General features: G+C 39.5%; 2 protein-coding genes and 1 long non-coding RNA gene across 9 annotated transcripts in view; 1 reads left to right on the plus strand and 2 right to left on the minus strand.

Annotated features, from left to right (window-relative positions):
* Positions 1-5,606: 5,606 nt before the first annotated feature.
* LOC136287927 (uncharacterized) lies at positions 5,607-7,218 on the minus strand. The gene is made up of 3 exons (XR_010720446.1): positions 6,678-7,218; positions 6,349-6,451; positions 5,607-6,243 (listed from the first exon to the last, which is right to left on the minus strand). It is a non-coding gene; the product is annotated as an uncharacterized lncRNA (long non-coding RNA).
* A 168-nt stretch (positions 7,219-7,386) lies between these two features.
* SGO1 (shugoshin 1) lies at positions 7,387-12,454 on the plus strand. Of its 4 annotated transcripts, none has more exons than XM_066194619.1 (9): positions 7,387-7,485; positions 8,090-8,235; positions 8,319-8,515; positions 8,900-9,004; positions 9,464-9,528; positions 9,707-9,846; positions 10,436-11,284; positions 11,490-11,664; positions 11,908-12,454. In XM_066194619.1, the coding sequence occupies exons 2-9, from the start codon at positions 8,100-8,102 to the stop codon at positions 12,047-12,049; spliced, it is 1,809 nt and encodes a 602-aa protein (XP_066050716.1). In that variant the 5' UTR covers positions 7,387-7,485; positions 8,090-8,099; the 3' UTR covers positions 12,050-12,454. The 4 variants fall into 4 exon arrangements, with proteins under 4 accessions (XP_066050716.1, XP_066050738.1, XP_066050731.1 ...); XM_066194634.1 differs by having other exon boundaries at positions 7,406-7,485; positions 8,094-8,235; XM_066194627.1 differs by having other exon boundaries at positions 7,421-7,707.
* A 1,637-nt stretch (positions 12,455-14,091) lies between these two features.
* Positions 14,092-17,607, minus strand: part of KAT2B (lysine acetyltransferase 2B) — a 40,307-nt gene continuing 36,791 nt past the window's right edge. For 2 of the 4 annotated variants that reach the window (XM_066194662.1, XM_066194653.1), the window contains one exon: positions 14,092-16,081. In XM_066194662.1, coding sequence (XP_066050759.1) covers positions 15,888-16,081 — 194 coding nt within the window. In that variant the 3' untranslated portion in view covers positions 14,092-15,887. The remainder of the gene's footprint in view (positions 16,082-17,607) is intronic. The other 2 variants (XM_066194669.1, XM_066194686.1) reach the window with 2 other exon arrangements.

Below are 17,607 nucleotides of genomic sequence, written 5' to 3' on the forward strand. Positions count from 1 at the left end.
CCTAAGATAACCAGCAGTATGTGTATGTGTCTGTGTGTTTATTTCCTTTGCTGACTGGGGCAGCAGCCAGAGTACCTGATGCAAGTGCAATAGTGCCTGTAGGAATTAAACTAGGAAAGCCAGAAATAAGTAGCTTTATGTAAATGTATATAAGAGGGAACCCAGAGACTCTTCTGCAACAGTCTACATCTACTTTCCAACACAAAAATGATAGGAGAGATGTGCAGGGAGGTGACTGCATGTTGAGCGGGCTCCATGTCTGCAATTTCATTTTCCCTACATCAGCTTCACAGAAAACTGTTATTTGAGCAACTCTGTTCAGATCTGTGCTTATTTCTTGGCAAACAATTACTTCAATCTAATTTATCTCATGAAATTTCTATAGAACTGCTTTGTACTCAAGCATTTTGAAATGTTTCTATTAAGTCTCCTCCCAACTTTTTATTTTAGAAATTGTTGGCTTAACTGCAGTGAAAAACTTTCTGGGAATATATTGATTACATTAAGATTTTTGACATAATAGTTTAATTACTTTTTTCAGTAGTATTCCAGCATTTTACAATTATTTTATCATGAAAAATGCTGTGCTCTATTCCTATTGATTTAAATAGTTCAGTTTGAAGGAAATTTGGTCACAAATTCACACTAATTGTTCAAATGTTCTTAAGTTTTTAAATATTTGAATTACACAAAATAAACTATAAGAACCATGGAACATCCATTAAAACATAGTCTTTTTCAACATACTGGAGTTTTGCTTCCTCTTTCTTGATACAATCTCTGGTTCTTACCATACCCTTTGTATCAGCCTATAAATATAAAATAACAATATTGTATCTTTTTATTCTGATTTCTCCAATAAAACTGAGAGAAAATATTCTGAAAGGACAGAAAACCAGATGAAATTGTGGGAATGAAAAACTGTAACACTGGACACTACTGTACAGTTGCAGAGCATGATAATAGAATGATAAAAAGTACCAAGATACAGAGGAACATAGGAAGAGAGAAGTGTAAAGATAACAGACCTTGAAGACTTCTGCCTCTGTTCCACTTTTCTGTCAGTCAAAAATCTTGTCATGCTTGAAGTTCACATCTGCAGCAGTTCAGCTGTCTTTCCATATCTCTTTACCATTGTCATGCCACTTAAAACTTTTGCTGGTGACAGATCTGTTTCAAGTAAACATGAGGATGTTAGTGGCAAGCTAAGCTACAGAAACAAAACATTCTCAAGCCTTAGAAGCCATTTTAATGTCAAATGTTATAATGTCATTTTGGCCATACAGTTATGATTTCAGTTGAGCCTCATGAGTGTTTGTCATTCAAACCCCTCATTTCTTCAAAAGAAACTGCAACTTCAGTGTGAGCAGATCTGTTATCAACAGAAGCACCAAATGATGGTTGCAGGGTATGGTTTTATTCTGGAACTGACCACTCTTTTTTTGCCTTTGTTTTCTGTCTGGTATCACCCACAGCATTTCCCACAAAGTGTTCAAGTAATAAAACAATCCTGCCTATTTTAGTAAGCAACATACCTGGAGCAGAATCAAACAGAGTACTATGGGGTAATGGTGTTTGCTTCTTTGTCTATGTTTGGCCACTATGGTTATATAATTCATTATAACCTGTCTTCCCCTGTCTACCCTGTCTTGTTCTCTGTGGTGGACTAAAGTCAGTAAGAAGTGTTTGTGCAGGAGAGAACAAAGTGTCAATCTGTATCTCTGTCTCCCACCTATGAACAATGATTAGCTCTTTGAAAGTCATTCACCCATGACCCAAACCTCTGAGAGCTGACTGCAGCGATACAACCCCAGCAGGAAGAAAAATTGCTTTTCTACACTTCATAAAAATCCTCCTTAACTGAATATTCTGATCTAGAGGAAGTGTTGGCTGTCAAGACATTTTTTCCCTACCCAGTATCAGTATGCCCCAGCCAATGTGCATGCCAAATGCTGCTGTTAATTTCTTCAGTCCTCTGTCTTTCATCATGTTTTAGCTGTGGCTTTAGGAGCCAGTAAGGATTGTGCACACTACTAACAAGGCCTCAAATAAATACTTGCATGTAAATGTGTACATATAAGAGTAGTTGTGTTTAAAAAGAAAGGTCAGCTTTAACCCTAGGTTTACCCATATAAACCAAGACTCTGTCCACTGACACCGCAGCACTTGGAGAGAGAGAAGGTATGCAAGAGTGGGAAGCCGGTGGAACTCTGTTCCATCAGGATCCAGGATTTCTGCACTAATTATCATATGATTAATATTCACCTCTCAGATTATGACAGGTGTATTAGCATTAGGAAAAGCTACGCTAAAATTAATTCTTGTATCCATGAAAGAGTTTTGTTCCATTATGCCTGATAGTATCATCATCATCATCATCATCACAATCATCACCACCAATGGTCATTTTTGGCTTTGTCTCTTTATGCTACAATACTACCAGTGGCATATTCTACTACTGAGCTATTTATTCTTCAGGAAAAACTGGGTAATAACAACCAGTGCTAATCTTCACTTCAATAATGGGAGACAGAGGTTAGTAGGAGACTTGGGGGTAGAAAATTTAAGGGGGAGGAAGTTGCCTCTGACTGCATACTCTGGAACTGCTGTGAACTGTTCTGGTCTACTGACAGGTGGTACAATGATAAATTAAGATACGTACTCAACGGAAATGTCGACAAAATGTCCATTTTATGCACACTTTGGACACGTTAGTCCTCTTTGCTCATTAGACCATGTAGTTTCAAGGTTTCAGATTGGCACCTATATTGTTGCATACTGCTATGGATTAAGACACTCTTTTGGGATTTTTCCTGGCACTGGAAGGAAAGGTTTGGTGGCAACTCAGACATGTATAATTCAGAGTGTCCAAAGTGGAAGACACAGCTGGATCTGACCCATATACTAATCACTGCATATATTTTTGTCTCTGGAATATCTCTCATGAACAGATCAAGGTAGTTATTAATCTTTCACATCCTTACTCACATTAAACTGATTAATAATTGAAAACATTTTAGGATTAATTAGAACATAAAGATTTATGTATATATATGCATTTAGAACAATTTAGAACACATATTTACATCAAAAAGACACTGATACAACTAATGTAGAAATGCTGATTTATAGCTAATTAATTTAGCTAAATGAAACCCATGTTGCCTCATGCTTCAATTAACTCTGGCGTCTTTTCCTCTTACGTTTGTGGTTTTGCTTGTAAGTAGAACCACATTTTTGAGAAAGAATAATATTAGCATTGTAATTAGAAAGTGGTTATGGATAACTTAGAATAGAGAATGTAATACTAATAACATATTCCAAAACAGAAATCATCTGAACTTTAGCAACTTATGGCTCTAATTTGATAAATCTTTCCAAAATATGAAAGAAATAGCACATAGGGACAGACATAAAAATAATGAAACCAAAGAATGCTCACATTTCTTTTTTAACCTTGCTGAAAGACAAATATCAATTATCTGGTTGTCAAAATCTTTTCAGGTCGTGATTTCTATCGGATTTTCATCCAAACTTGCTCAAGCTGGTACACCTTTTTTGCTCAAATATGTCTGTGCCAGCTTCTTCAAAAAATGTTTGCTGCTTTTCTGTTTTCAGGAAGAAGAGGGTGCATCAGCATCTTGCAGTCCCCACAGTTCTCACACATCAAATATTCTTAGACTCCTGTCATGATTCTTCCAAGGCAATGATAGCTACAAACATCCTACTCCAAGCTGATCAGAGCTGAACAGTTTGAAGACAGCTCACAAAGGAGCCATCCAGTGGCCAGGCAGAAAAGCACTGCAAGGCAGCATCAGTGTGCATGTCACTGCAAATGAGAACAGGGCTGACTCAGCAAGACATAAATGGTCTTCCCAAACCCCAAAGGTAAAGCGAGACAGTCCTGTGTGCCACTAACCAGTCTCTCTCTCGGCTAAAGGAAGGATATAGACAATAAATTTTGTCCTTTAACAGAGAACACTTTGCAGCATTCATTAATTGGTACTACACGTATTCCAAAGCATATTGAATACACTTTTCCTTTTGTCCTCACAGTATGCACTGCATTCCATACACTGTGATTTCCAGCTCTGTATCTCTTTGTGGTAGAGGCAGTAAAATATGAGTCATATCTACTACTCTAACAGAGTTACTCTGATACACCAGACAGTACAAACATCACCACTGTGGTTGTCTGATGCAGAGTTAGACATGGAGCAACTGAAAAGATGGGTGGGGTATTTAAGTTGGGTATCTGGTGGTTATCCAGCTGCCTGCATCAACAAAAGCTTGCCATTGGTCACCACATCATGGCTGCTCTTCTGTGCCCTACTGGTGATCACCAAAAAAGTGTGAAAAAGTAGATACAGCAAGCCTAAATGTCAGTTCTTATAGAGCCATACCTTTCATCTTGTTATTGAAACCAGTAGAAGTTTTAAAAATATTTTCCATCAAGTACTGGATTACTAATGCCTCTCATAAGCATTCACTCAAAAAGTTAAAATTCCATTTATTTGAAGGCATTGGTGTTGGTAGCAATAAAAGTAACTAATTAAATTTGCATAGGATATTTCATATCTGATCGTTTGCTTAGCTGGGAAAAACAACTTTCTAACTTTGAGCCCTAACAGAATGCATTGGAGGTCACCATGTAACATCACACTCAGACAACCCTGATAAAAAGTATCCAGAACGCTCCCAGAATCACAGCTCCAATTCCTGTAATTTGCTGTCATTATATGAAGCAACTCTTGCCTTGTAATGCAAGACAATAAATCTAAGATGAGAGCAAATCTTTTCATACTGCAATTCCAGTCTCAGCAGCAGCTGCCTTGCCACATGAGTAAACCAGCTAGAAATAAACTAATAATCCACAGCAACTCTGGCATCAATGACAGCATCAATCTTTATAGAGGAAAACGTGAAATTGCTTACAGCAAAGATTCAGTTGAGTTAGAAAAATTCACTACTTGGAATCCTCTACTATAAATATATAAAGTTATACAGAGGGTGTAACCTGCAAATAATTTAATAGAAACACAGCTGTCTGGAAATGAGACTAATGCACAAATGAGCACACCTCAGTAATGGTGAAACTGTGATTATCAGAATATAGAAATTCAAATAGAATAAATCAAAGATAATCTGCAGAAAGATTCCAAATTGTTTATGAAAGAGCTGTAACAAAATTGATGGGAACAATGGAATGAGAAGAGGGTGAAGAGAGGATTTTAAATCTTGATATAAGTATACTCAGGACAAAAAAAAATTAAGAGTAGCACTTGGATAGTAATGAGGAAAGCATTATTTTTTAATCAAAACAAGGTTCATTTAATCACAATCAGTGTATTTGTGTCAAGCTAATAAATGACTAATGGGTAAAAGACCTTACCAGCACTGCTGGGAACTATCAATTGCTGCTTGGCCAAATGCGAAACACCTGCTGCCTTTAAGCAAGACAAAGTTTGTAGGGAAAGGCATTGCTTTGGGTTAGAATAGCTGTGCTTAGCTGAGAAGAAAAAAAAAAAAAGCTGAAAAACAACCCTCCAAGCCCCCAGAAGCTGAGTTCAATGAGATAGTTTCATCTGTATTTAGAGACAGAGAGATTTGCAAGGCTCCAGGTGACACTGTTTGCTGCGGCTGAGTGGAGCCGCAATTGTGTCCCCAATTATTGCCTTGTAACAGTGAGAGGCCTGAGGGTAGGGGATGTGAAGTTAATCATACAATACCAGAAAATCAGCATTTCTACTGACTACGTGATTTTAATGTCCAGTATGCCTCTATTTTTCTTCTGGTTTGGCGGTGGGGAGAAGGGAAATTAGGGTGGTTTGGGGTTTTTTTGGTTGCTTGGTTGGGTTTGTAAAAATCTTTATTTTTCTTTTCCCCCAGGCCTATGAGATTTTGTTTGGATTTGGGAGAGTTGTTCAGGGCTGGAAGGATGGTAGATGTTAGACTCAACTTGATTCTTGTCAAGTAGACAAGAATAAAGTAAAAAACATGTAATGAGAAACTAAGATTGTGGGTTGCTGTGGTTTTGTGTGTTACTAGTAAGTAAGCGGGTCTAATGTGTGTAAATTGCTCATATTTTTTCACGCTGAATCCTAATAAAAATATGGGGTTTTTTTACATGATCTCATGTCTCCAAAGGGGATTATCACACTGCATCCAGGTCCGGGTTTGCAGGATATATAGAAGGATATGCTTTCTCTGCTAACAGGAATGCAACACCAACTTTAACGGCATCTGTTGATGAAGTAGGAGAGTAAGTCAGATATTCATTTACACCACTGTAAAAACTACATAGATGAGGCTTTCAAGGCTAAACTGGAAAAACAAAAATTACATGACCTTGCAAGGAGCGGGAAAGGACAAAAGCACGCACATCATGCCTTCTGTCACGATCCATAAGAATTTTTCAAGTTTGAAATCAGATTGCCACAACACATCCAAGCTGTAATGAGTAAAACCAGGAAATCGGGAATAGCTGGTTAAAAAAAAAGTGTAACAGCTATGAAGCGCTGATTTAACAGAATCAAGAATATCACTTATTCTGTTAATAAGACATCGTTTAGCTGATTTTTTTTTTTTTTTCTCCCATTTCTCTCAATGGTTAAGCAAGGTTCAGCACACCGCGGACAAGATGCATATAAACACACAGAAGATGTAAATTCCCTCACGCTTGTCAGGAAAATCCACAAACGCCAAAGAGGCTTATGTCCAAAAAAGGAGACGGAGGAGTCCTTCATCTTCATCATGCGAATAAAGGGGAAATCTACTGGGGCACACACGTGCTGGGTTTTCTCCCTCGAGGTTTCAGAGGGCACATCCTTCTTTTACCCTGAACTCCCGGCCACGTGTTGCCCTCTTCCTTTCCCCACAGCTGAGGTACAGGGAAGGTACAGCCTTCCCGAACCGCCTACCACATATTCCCCCTTGAAACTACTATTTTGCCCCAGAGTTCAGAAACTCAGGCTGTGCAGACCCTTGTCTGTTTCACAAGCCAAGCTGTCTGGGCTCTGCCACAAACCCGCTGCCCAGAGTTAGTAGAGACATCAAGACTTATTTCAAAGGCGTTAACACCCAGACCTTCACCCATCAAATTGTTTGCTTTGCCCTCACACTTGCCCTACACTTCACGGCCTGGGGTGGGTAACTCCCAAAGGGCAATTCCAAAGCCTGAAAGGCTCATCCTGCTACTGCCGCAAGAAGCGCCCACTGTTAACCACGCATCCCAGACGAAGGATTTTACCCCCCCGGCCCTGCCATTTAACCCGCACCGCTCGCCCCGCCCCGCCGCCGCTCCGCGGTTGCTAAGCCGATGCCGGAGGCGGGCGGGGCCAAGCGGCGCGGCGCTCGCGGCGTGACGCGGATCGGGACGCACCAATGGGAAGCGGCGGCGGCGGCGTTTGAACGGCGCGTGGCGGCGGCTGCGGGTGCGGGTGGTGTCGCCCCGCGGGGTCCAGCGGCCGCTCCTGCGCTTCCCGGGTGAGGCCGGAGTGGGAGCTGAGTGCGGAGCGGGGTACAGGCGGGGCTGCGGGGAGATAAGGAGCTGGACGGAGAGGGGGAGCACCGAACCGCGGGACGAGGGAAAATCCGGGCCGCTGTTGCCGCTGCGCCCGGATCCTTAGCGGCCCTCCCGCCTCCGCCGGGGGCTCGGGCGGCCGGTCGCGGGGAGGTGCCCGGCTCTGCGCTCGCTCTTCCGAGGAGGTACGGCGGGCCGGTGCGGGGTGCTGGCACGCTGTGCCTGCAGTTAGAGGAGCAGGGGGCCGGCTGCCGGCGCCTCGGGAGAGGCCAGCCCAGCTCTTGGCTCCGGTCCCGGTGTTTAAAGCCCGCCCCGGCCCTGCCGCGGGCACCGAGCGTTTTGCAGTTCAGCCAACGCTTGGCCGGGACAGCGGCCACGCTGTAGCAGCTGCGGTGAGAAAGGCCGTAGCTGCGTGTCTGGTCCTGTTTGTGGGTCTCTGTTCTGTGTGTACATCCGCTTAAAACTGCCTCGAGCTTTACTCCTCTGCCCTGTGTCTTTTCTTTCGGCGTTGGGGGAACGTGGTGCAATCCCAGCTTTATGGGTTCTTCACCCTTTCTACTTTTAAAGGTAGAAGAAGATGGCAGAACACTCGAGGAAGTCCTTCAAAGACAGTCTGAGTGATATAAAACAACGGATGAGAGAGAAAAGAACTCAGAAATGGTCAAGGCTGGGTAAAACGACCCAGTTCTCCACCGTAAAGGCCAAAAGAGCAAGTAAGATGCTTAAATATCTTAGGGTTTATAATTTATTTATCTTTTTTTCAATCCCATTTGAAACATTCACTGTTTTGTTGCAGCAAACAGCTCCAACAAAATGAAGATCATTCAGGCAAACAACAGAGATCTGGCTCTGTCCTTGCAAGAAGAAAAGCTCAAACTGAGGGAAGCTGAAGCTACCATTCTTCAGCTAAGGAAAGATTATCACATTTTGAAGATTCAGATGTTTGACTTGCAAAGAAATCACAGGTTCCAGCAAGAACAACGACATGTGGAGGTATTTTTATAATAACAATATAAGCTCATGAACCTGAACATCTGAATCTGTGCCAATCCATTGACAGATATCTTTATGACCTTAAATGTTTCATAAAGCATTAACTCATTATGTTCACCAGGGGTTTTTTTCCCCTAACTTGGTATGCTGGCTTGTATACCTTGACACCTGGTAATGAACCCTTTTTTTCTCACTATTCATTCTCATTTGCTTAAAATAAGAAAGAGTAAACATAAAATCTTAAAAATCTTAATTAATTTTACAAGGGGTTTATCACATGTGACAGATGTTTCTTCAGATTTTAGTTATCTCATAATGCTGATAAGTTTGTAGTGGATATGAGTATGATAGTAACAGTTTTACCGTCCTTCCTTTGTCCGTTAGAATCGACTGTCAGCCTTGAACGAGATAATTTCCAAAGTCTCTCAGAATTTACTGGACTCAGTCACTCTCCTTGGCCCAGCAAAGAATTTGTGTTCCGTAGACATGGCAAGTGCCTTTTCCTTTTGAGGAGCAGGACTTCTGTTACTGATGGCCTTCATTCCTTCCACCATAGATGGACATACATGTTTAGATCTGAGCCCTAGTTCAGAGGAAGGACTAGTCCCACAGTTCCCAGTATCCCAGGGGTGCATGCTATGGGGGATGTGTAAGTAGGTTGTAAGCGGGATTGAGGCTCTGCTAGGTGGTGGTTGGAGCCCTCTGGTTTTCTGGGATTTTGTGCACAGTTCCTTCCCCTGTCTGTTTGCTGTAAGATTGGGCTGGTGATGAATGTGCTGATGTACAGGGTCCGGCTAACGCCCACAGCACTTGGTGTTAGCCAGACAAAAAGAAAGAGTCAAGGGCCTCTTTGGTCCTTCTTTGAGTAGCTTTGCTATTGTCTAAAATTCATAGATGGTGCAAGCTTGTCTCAGCCATTAATCACAGTAAGATTTATTTTGTTGACAGAATCAAAGAGTGCTTTCTTCAGGTCCTGCAAACAGTTGCAGTGTCTCAGGACCAACACATTCAATGTAAGTATCATTGATTAATACCTGTTTATGTTTGGAAACTATGTTACAGGAAATTTAATTTTCTGACTGGAAAAAGGGAAGAAACCCAATGTAATGAAACTGTTCCTTGTAATTAACTTTATTGCTGTTCTTAACTTCATTGCTGTTCAGTAAATACTACTTTTGGTACTTTCTCCAGGGGACCTCTAAAATGTGTTCTTGAAGATAGTCCTGTACTTCCAAGTGGGATGGAAGCTGGTGGTGACAGAAATTCTTTGTCAAAGATCTGTGTGGAATCGAACAGTGACACTTCCTTTACCAAAATAATTCCAAGTGAAGGTAACTAAATCAAAGTATCAGACATTGTTGTATTTTAAATTAGGAAAACAATACATGAGTACAAGTTTAGAAAATTGCTGCTTTTAAAGCAACTGACAAGTTTTTTTCTACTTATTGTCAGAAAGGGGAAATACTAATGCTGTCCACTGGTAAAATGTTTGAATGAAGATGCCCAGCAAAATGGGGAGGAATTTATAACTTCTTTGTCTTCTCTATCCATGCAATCCAGTTTCATTATCTACCAAACAGTTCGACCAAGTAAAATTACCTTTAGACTGTCATTAGCATTTATGTGATCAATAAAAACTTGTTAACGAAAGCAATATACTCAGAAAAATAAATGACCTGTAAATAACCTTTCAAAAGGAACAGTTTAGAGGAAAATACTAGTGTTATATTACCTAACTGCTTTCTGCATGGAAGCTATATTAAACAGAGCTTATCTCAATTGCCAAATCCTAGTTTATAAAAATCTGTGGAGAAAACAGAAAAAATAGTCTGAATTTTTGACAAGTTCAGAATTTTTGTACAAATCTTAATGTGGTTTTTCTGTCTGGCTTTAATATGACATTTTCCCTTCAATTTCAAGGACAGCTATCTTATTTTCATCTGAACAACACAGAGCCGGAGGTGGAAAACATTTCTTCAAGTGTGAAGTTTGGATTTGGTAGCGTGTTACCAAAAAGTGTGTCCACCAGACGTCACTTTTCGAAGATGAGGAACCTTGATGTATTTTGTACTGGTGTCTTGGAACAGTTAGAAGCACCTGATTCAGTAAAAGAACTTTCTGAAGAGAATGAAATTAGGCTTGAGGAAAGTCTAGAGAAGTGTGCTACAGGAAATATAAATGCAGCTGTTTATCACTTGAATGAAAGCAAGGTGGATTCAGAGCTGGTGTTGAGGCAGAAAAACTCTGAAACTACACAGTTCAAATTAAAACGTAATTGTGATCTTAAACAACCGGAGTGTAAAAGCAGAGAAAACCGTCAACGAGGGAAAGAAAAGCGCCAGAAAGTAAAACCAGAAGGGCCACTTACTTCCCAACAAAAACCAGGAAAACTGGGTAAAGAGGCTTCTAAAGAAAAGCTGAATTTCTTGGGTAGCATCAGTGATGCTTATGACTTTCATTTGGAAGAGGGTGTCCATCTTACACCTTTTCGACAAAACAAGGTGAACAACAGCGATACTGAAGTAGAGGCTGAAGAAGACTCAGCTGAAACCAATACCATTGAGTCAAGCAGTACTGCAGGGGACTCAGATGACAGCCTCTATGAGCCTTACAAGAGTAAATCAAAGAAAAGGCAAAGTTCAGTGGACAAGAACCCTATTTCACCAATCCATCCAAGGCCAAGGTCTAAAAGATGTTTGGCACAGCGTGAGCAGAAGCTCTGTCACGAAGAAGAGACTGAAAACAACAAATTAAGTGATAAGTCTATTAGTAAGTGCAGAAAGTGTTCTGTAATTGGTTTTGTTTCCTTGAAAGTTAACATTGTTTAGGAGATTTAAGCTTTTTTATTTTAGGTTTTTGTTTTTTGTTTGGTTTTTTTTTAATAGCAACTAAAAGAGTAATGTTTTAAGAATGGTTAGATTCTCTTTTAACTCGCTTACCTGAATGAACTGAACTGTGCCTAATTTCTTCACAGGGCAGCCTTCTGAGCCATCTCGTGGGCATCTCTGTGATGTCACCAATACAGCTGCAGTGCTCCCCAGCACTGGGGATGCAGAAATTGTCCCTGAAGGTGAAGGACTTCAGTCTCCAAAACGCAAGCGGCGGAGCTGTTCTGTTACTGTGAACTACAAAGAGCCAAGAATTACAGGGTAGGTCTCTTTACTTTGCAGCTTGATATGAAGTTCATGATATTCCGTCCAACAGAGGATTTGAAAGGCTTATTTATACCTTGAAAAGAAGACCTTAACAGAAGAGCTCATTCTGAGAAGTCTAGAGTTAGTAATACAGCCTAGTTCATGTGAAATGAAACTTACTAGCTAGAAGTTTTATTGTTTTAAGTGGCATAGGGAACAGAACTCAGTTTTGCCTTTTTTTTTTTTTTTTTTAAACAGGAAGCTCAGGAGAGGAGATCCATTTACAGATACAAAGTTCCTGTTTTCTCCAATTTTCAAGCAGAAAAAAGATGCTAAACGACGTTCTCATAAGAAAGATTCTATGAAAAAATACGATGAGAAATTGGTTACTTGTCTCTGAGCTTTTCAGCAAAACCATGCATCTGCCATGAAGAACGTAATTTCCTGGATGAAATATTTTATTGCACAATATGTTCTATAAATATGTAAATAGTTGTGTGTCTACTGTTAGGGATATCAGATTAAGGGGGCCTGGATTTATTCTAGTGACTTATTTTTAATGATATGGGTTGATTACTTTTGTACCTAAAGTGATTCTATTCAAGGTCCTTTTGAATGGATCTGGGAGTTAGGAGAAATCTCTGATGGATAAGACTGTGAATGTCATTATATGAGTGAACTTCAGGCACTTAAAACGTTTTGGGCAGGAAGTATTTTTAATAACTGTGTTTGTACAGATCTTGGTTATGTGATGGTTGTAGTTTCATGTTGAATGTTATAATAAACACCTTTGTGCTTCGAAGCAGCTCTGAGTGGGTTAGTGTTCTTTTGGCATAGCTTCCATAATTGCTCCAAGGGCACGAATGTCAGTAGTGGGCATTACAGGCCTGTGTACTCTCTCCCCATCTTATGTGGTGGCATAAACAGTATTTAGAAGCAGCTTAGCAGCTGCAATTTGATTCTGTAGCTGCAGCTCTCAAAAGCAGCAATTTAGGCTTAGTTGGTCCTGCATTGAGTGCATGTTAGAATCAACCAGAGAGAAACAAAGCAAATTTATCATGGAGGTAGGTGAAGAAGGCTCCACTTGGATCCCAGCTGTTGCAGGACATCCCTAACAGTTTATAATAATTTTGTCCCTGCTTTGCCCAGTGCCTTTCCCAGAGGTAGAGGTGCCACGTCTGAGCTTGTGCTATTTGGTACCACACTAGGCTGCATATGAGAACAAGTAGTATCAACTCTACCACTCAAACTACTTTTACTTTGCTTGAGCCACACTTAAGAATTCATGGGTTTGTGAAAACCCAAATGAAAGCTACATTCCAAACACCTAATGGGAAAACACAAAAACTACACACTCTTCCTTTGTTTTGCAAGACTGCCTGTCCCACTTCAATAGGTGCAAGATCTCTCCCTTTGTGTAAGAAAACTGGTAATAACTATTTTACTTTTAATTTCCTCCATGGCTCTCAACAATAATACTAGCTGCAGCTACTGAGTGTTTGAAAGTAGCCATTCACAACACAGCCTTCAGAGGTTTGAATGGAAACTTTACCTTTGTATCCTAAAATTCTAGCCACAAGGCCTCACCATCTCAGTCTGGAATTCTAGTACTAGAGGAACTTAAGCAGAGTGGTTGAACTATAGAGGTTAGAGCCTGGTGCTAATAATGCCAAGGCTCTGGGTCCAGTCCCTGTGTCGGCCATTCATGTAAGAGGTGCACTGAATGATCCTTAAGGGTATTCTGTGAACCTCGGGTGCTATTTCATGAAACAAATCTCCAACAGCTCTTTTATCAGGGAAAGAAAAAGAACAGGGTGATTGCAGAGCACCTAAAGGTAGGTGTGGTGGGTCTGGGTGGTTTTTTCCTTACTGGATTAAGCAAGCTTGAAAAAGTGATGGAAATGTGTAAGGAAAAAGTCAGTCCTTCCTCATCTCAGCTGCTTTCACTTGCAGTGTTCAGTAAAACAGCTCTTGGCTACTGTTGCAACCCACAGAACAGAACACTTTCACAGGACCAAATCTGAGTGGATGGGGGGGAAAAAAAATCTCTTCCTACCCTAATTATCTGTCACATACTGGACAGGTGCAGGCTTTGCTGATGTGACCATAATAAGTGACCATCTGGTGATGGTACAAGCTCAACCTCGACTGAAGTTTGCTGCTATATATATTATGTATTGTGAGTAAAGGACTCTTGAAGACAAATACCAGCAAATAGCATAAGCATGCTTTGAAGTGAAAAAATCAAAACTTTGATTTTGAGCACCGTGTCTCAGTTACCATAAATCTGGGAATGCTACTTGGACTGATCAGAGCTCAGCTCTTGGTGAACTCTATCCTACCTGGAAGAGGCACTGACAGCACTCCTGTAGCTTCACTGTGCTTCAGTATGGGTGTTTGTATCACAAGTACCAAGTAATGAAAAAAAGAGACCAAAATAAGTAGGGTTTTGTACATATATAATTTAAAACTATTCTGTACCAGTACAATATATTAATTTGACAAATGTAAAGTTCATCAGCTGTTAAAGCATTTGCAAAACCACATATCCTACCATAACTTTATTGCACAGTATCTATGAAAATATTAATTCTTAAATTAGAAAACACGTTTCAATATAGAAGAGACAATCTGATTGAAAGACGATAAGAAAATCTACTCTGAAAATAACAAAAATTCACAGGTTACCAAGCTTAACAGATGCATCTGTAGGCCCAATCTACAAAACAGGTTTATAGCATCCTGCTCTGGCTATTAAAGAAAAAGTACTCACTGTACCTTTGTTATAGATCCCAATGTAGGTCAGACTAAATTCATACAAAACACGATGGCAAGTCCAGCATTAACATTTTGAATACCTTGGGTACCACATTTACTACTTCTAGATAGTTCCTGACATCTTTCTGAATTGATCTGTGATCTAACATTGCACAGGCATTTTGCAGGAATAGATTCTTTGACACACCACAGGATTGGTTTTCTCAGTCTCACAACTTGAATTTTACCAGTTTAACTTCTGTAAATATAAAACATCAAGAATGAAAGTTTAATCTGTTTTTCACAAACGCAGTCATAATTTACAAACTAATTAGAAAATGTCAAGGGACAGCTTTTTGGCCTGTACTGATCTACATTAAGGATTTAGGTGTACCTCTTAGATGTAGTGTAAGCAGCAAAATGTGTATATATATTATATGTATATATGAGTGGGTGTTCTTTCTGAAAATATACTAAGAGCTGTAAAATGTTAATATGTTCCCGGGTCTAAGTAATCACAGTTAATATGCATTTACAATAAAGCTTGGTAGAAAATCCAGTTTACCACAGAGCCAAGTAGCTAAGCTCGATGCTGTCCTATGTTGGCTTCCTTTGTGTACAATAGTCTTATTTCTGCTGAACAATCTAAAGAATTTAGCAGTGAGGAGTAGTAAGTAGGGTGGATCATGAAGTGCATAAAACCTTAACTCTACTAAGCCAATTAAAATTGTCTAGTAGATGCAAAGTAGTCTCTAAAGATATTTTGGGTACTTATGTCCTGCATAAGCCAAGTCACTGACATTACGCATCTAGCCAGATTTTTTTTTTTTTTAAGAGTGGTTATGAGATTACAATTTGCAGGTAAAATATTTATCAAAACTGAAAATTAATAGAAAAACTTGCATCTATCAAAGATCACAGGCAGTCCTTTTTCAGAACTGACTGCTCTTCTCTCACAGCTTCTCAACCAGCTGAGTGTTTCTTTTAAAAAATAATATCTTATAAAAAGATTCTACAAAGAAACAAGTGTTTTGGAACCCCCTCCCCCCAACCTGTTGTTTTCCCTTACGATTTTCTTTTTTACTGGAAAAAATAATAAAACTTTATCAAATAGGTACTGCATTAGGTAGCTATAACATTAGGTAATCTATAACATCTGTTGTCTGGAAATTTTCTTCATCTTCCCAAACATGTGCAACTTCCCCCATGTTTGTGGGGTTTCTGAGGCTGTAGCTGATAAACTTATTAGGAACATAAGGTAATCGGCACACAAAAGAAATATTCCATAATTAAATACATTATAAAGCATTTAATAAAATACTTTTTGTAACTTCAGTATAATACATGTTTGCAAAACTAAAAGGGTTTTTAAAAGTGCTAAGTATTAAACAAAAGTTTCTTGGAAGTCCCACAACTCAGATATAGAACGGCTTTCCCTGTCCATAACATAGGCACGCTATTTGGTTGTAAAAAAGACAGTGTCACTTGTCAATTAATCCAGCTTCTTTAATTTTTGTGTAGAAGAATTTCTCCAGTATATTGGCACATTTGTAGTATTCACTCTCGGGGGGGTTGTACTCTCTGCAGTTTGTAAAGACTCGCTGCAAGTCTGCCATGAATAATTTCTTAGACACGTAGTACCTGTTCTTGAGTCGCTCACTCATTGTTTTGAGATCTGCACAGAAGAAAAATAGATTAACAGCGTTGGATTCAAATACTTTTTGTGTGCAATTTCCCTTCAGACTGATTTGCCGTTTAACGTGAACTGGCAAAGCTAGGATTTGGAATGGAAATTGCCTTCATCTAAGGCATGGTCTGTATTTTAGCTAAAAAAGCAACTGAGCTGCTGGAACTAAGCAATATTTCACTGTAACGATGAATTTATGTAGAGTTTATTTTTAATTCTTTAAAACATAAAAGCTTTTTTTGTTCTGTTCTCATACTTAGAGCTCTGAGTTTTCTGTGGGTAGTAGATGTCCCTAACGCTCTTCTATCCTGAGACAACCTGTTCTCAGCTCTGCTGGAGGAGGCCTTAGGGGTATATGGGAAAAGAATTCAAACATCACAAAGCATGGATGTTAACCTAAAACCCTTACTGCTGTGCAAACACAGTGGAGAACATACTTGGTCTACACTACAGCCAGGATTTGCAGGATTTGTTTTTTTTTTAAAGAGATTAAATTTGTTCTGTGCTCTACATATATTTTTATTACCTCTTCAGAGTCTATAGTTGTATATCCTTTTTAAGAATCATGTGAGAACTGATCTCCCCTGCTTTCAGAGCATCATGCTAAACATTTACTTACAGAACATTCTTTAAGAAGTGTTTTTTATACTAAAATCAGTCATCCATAAAATATGTAAATTATCTCAGTGTTCTCCACATAGTTACTTTCCCAGTAATTCTCATCAGGCATTTAAAAATTCTGTCTATGTTACAAGTGTTCTAGGAGTGAGTACAGGAATAGAAGTAGTGGGAGGTGTGCTGGATGCCTTGGCTTTTCTCACCTCAGATGCTCTAACAACTATTTTTTAGCAATGCTTGAGCCAGGCATCAGCAGCACCTTTGTGAAACTGTAACAGAAGTAGCTGAAATGAAGACTCAATGTCAATGAGTATTGCAAGGACAACAGAGACCAAAGACCTCCAACGCAAAGGAATTAAACTTTTTAACTTCAGATTTAAAACTATGGTAGTATTTTTGTTTTGGTAATGGTTTGGGGGGTGGGTTTGTTTTTCTTTAAGGGAAATTTGAATTTATTAAAAGAGTGGAAACCCTGTCAAATTGACACGATGGGATTATTTAAGGAAAGTCTGATGGATGGTCTCAAATACTTTTTCCAATGGTACAGAACTAGACACTCCCTAGTTTTTCACAGTATTTTGCAAAAGTAAAGGCTCATTCATCTCCCATTAAGTCTGAAACTCAGGTGCCTATACCTAAACTAGATTTCCATAGACTAATTATACCACCCAGCTGAGAAGGCTGTTCAGCTCACCCTAAAGCAAACGTTGCCTGGCTAGAGAGTTAAACTGTTCTCTAAGCACAGTGGAAGTTTGGTTCCATCTGGCTGTCACTCAACCATACAGCTTTTGCATGGCAGATGAAAAGGAAAAAAAAAAACAAAAAAAAAAAACAAAAACAAAAACAAAACAAAACAAAAAAAAAAAAAAAAAACAAAAAACAAAAAACAAAAAAAA

The sequence above is a fragment of the Chamaea fasciata genome, unplaced genomic scaffold (assembly GCF_029207755.1).
Source record: "Chamaea fasciata isolate MVZ Bird 193981 ecotype frontalis unplaced genomic scaffold, bChaFas1.0.hap1 SCAF_1, whole genome shotgun sequence".
Taxonomy (NCBI): Eukaryota; Metazoa; Chordata; class Aves; order Passeriformes; family Sylviidae; genus Chamaea; species Chamaea fasciata.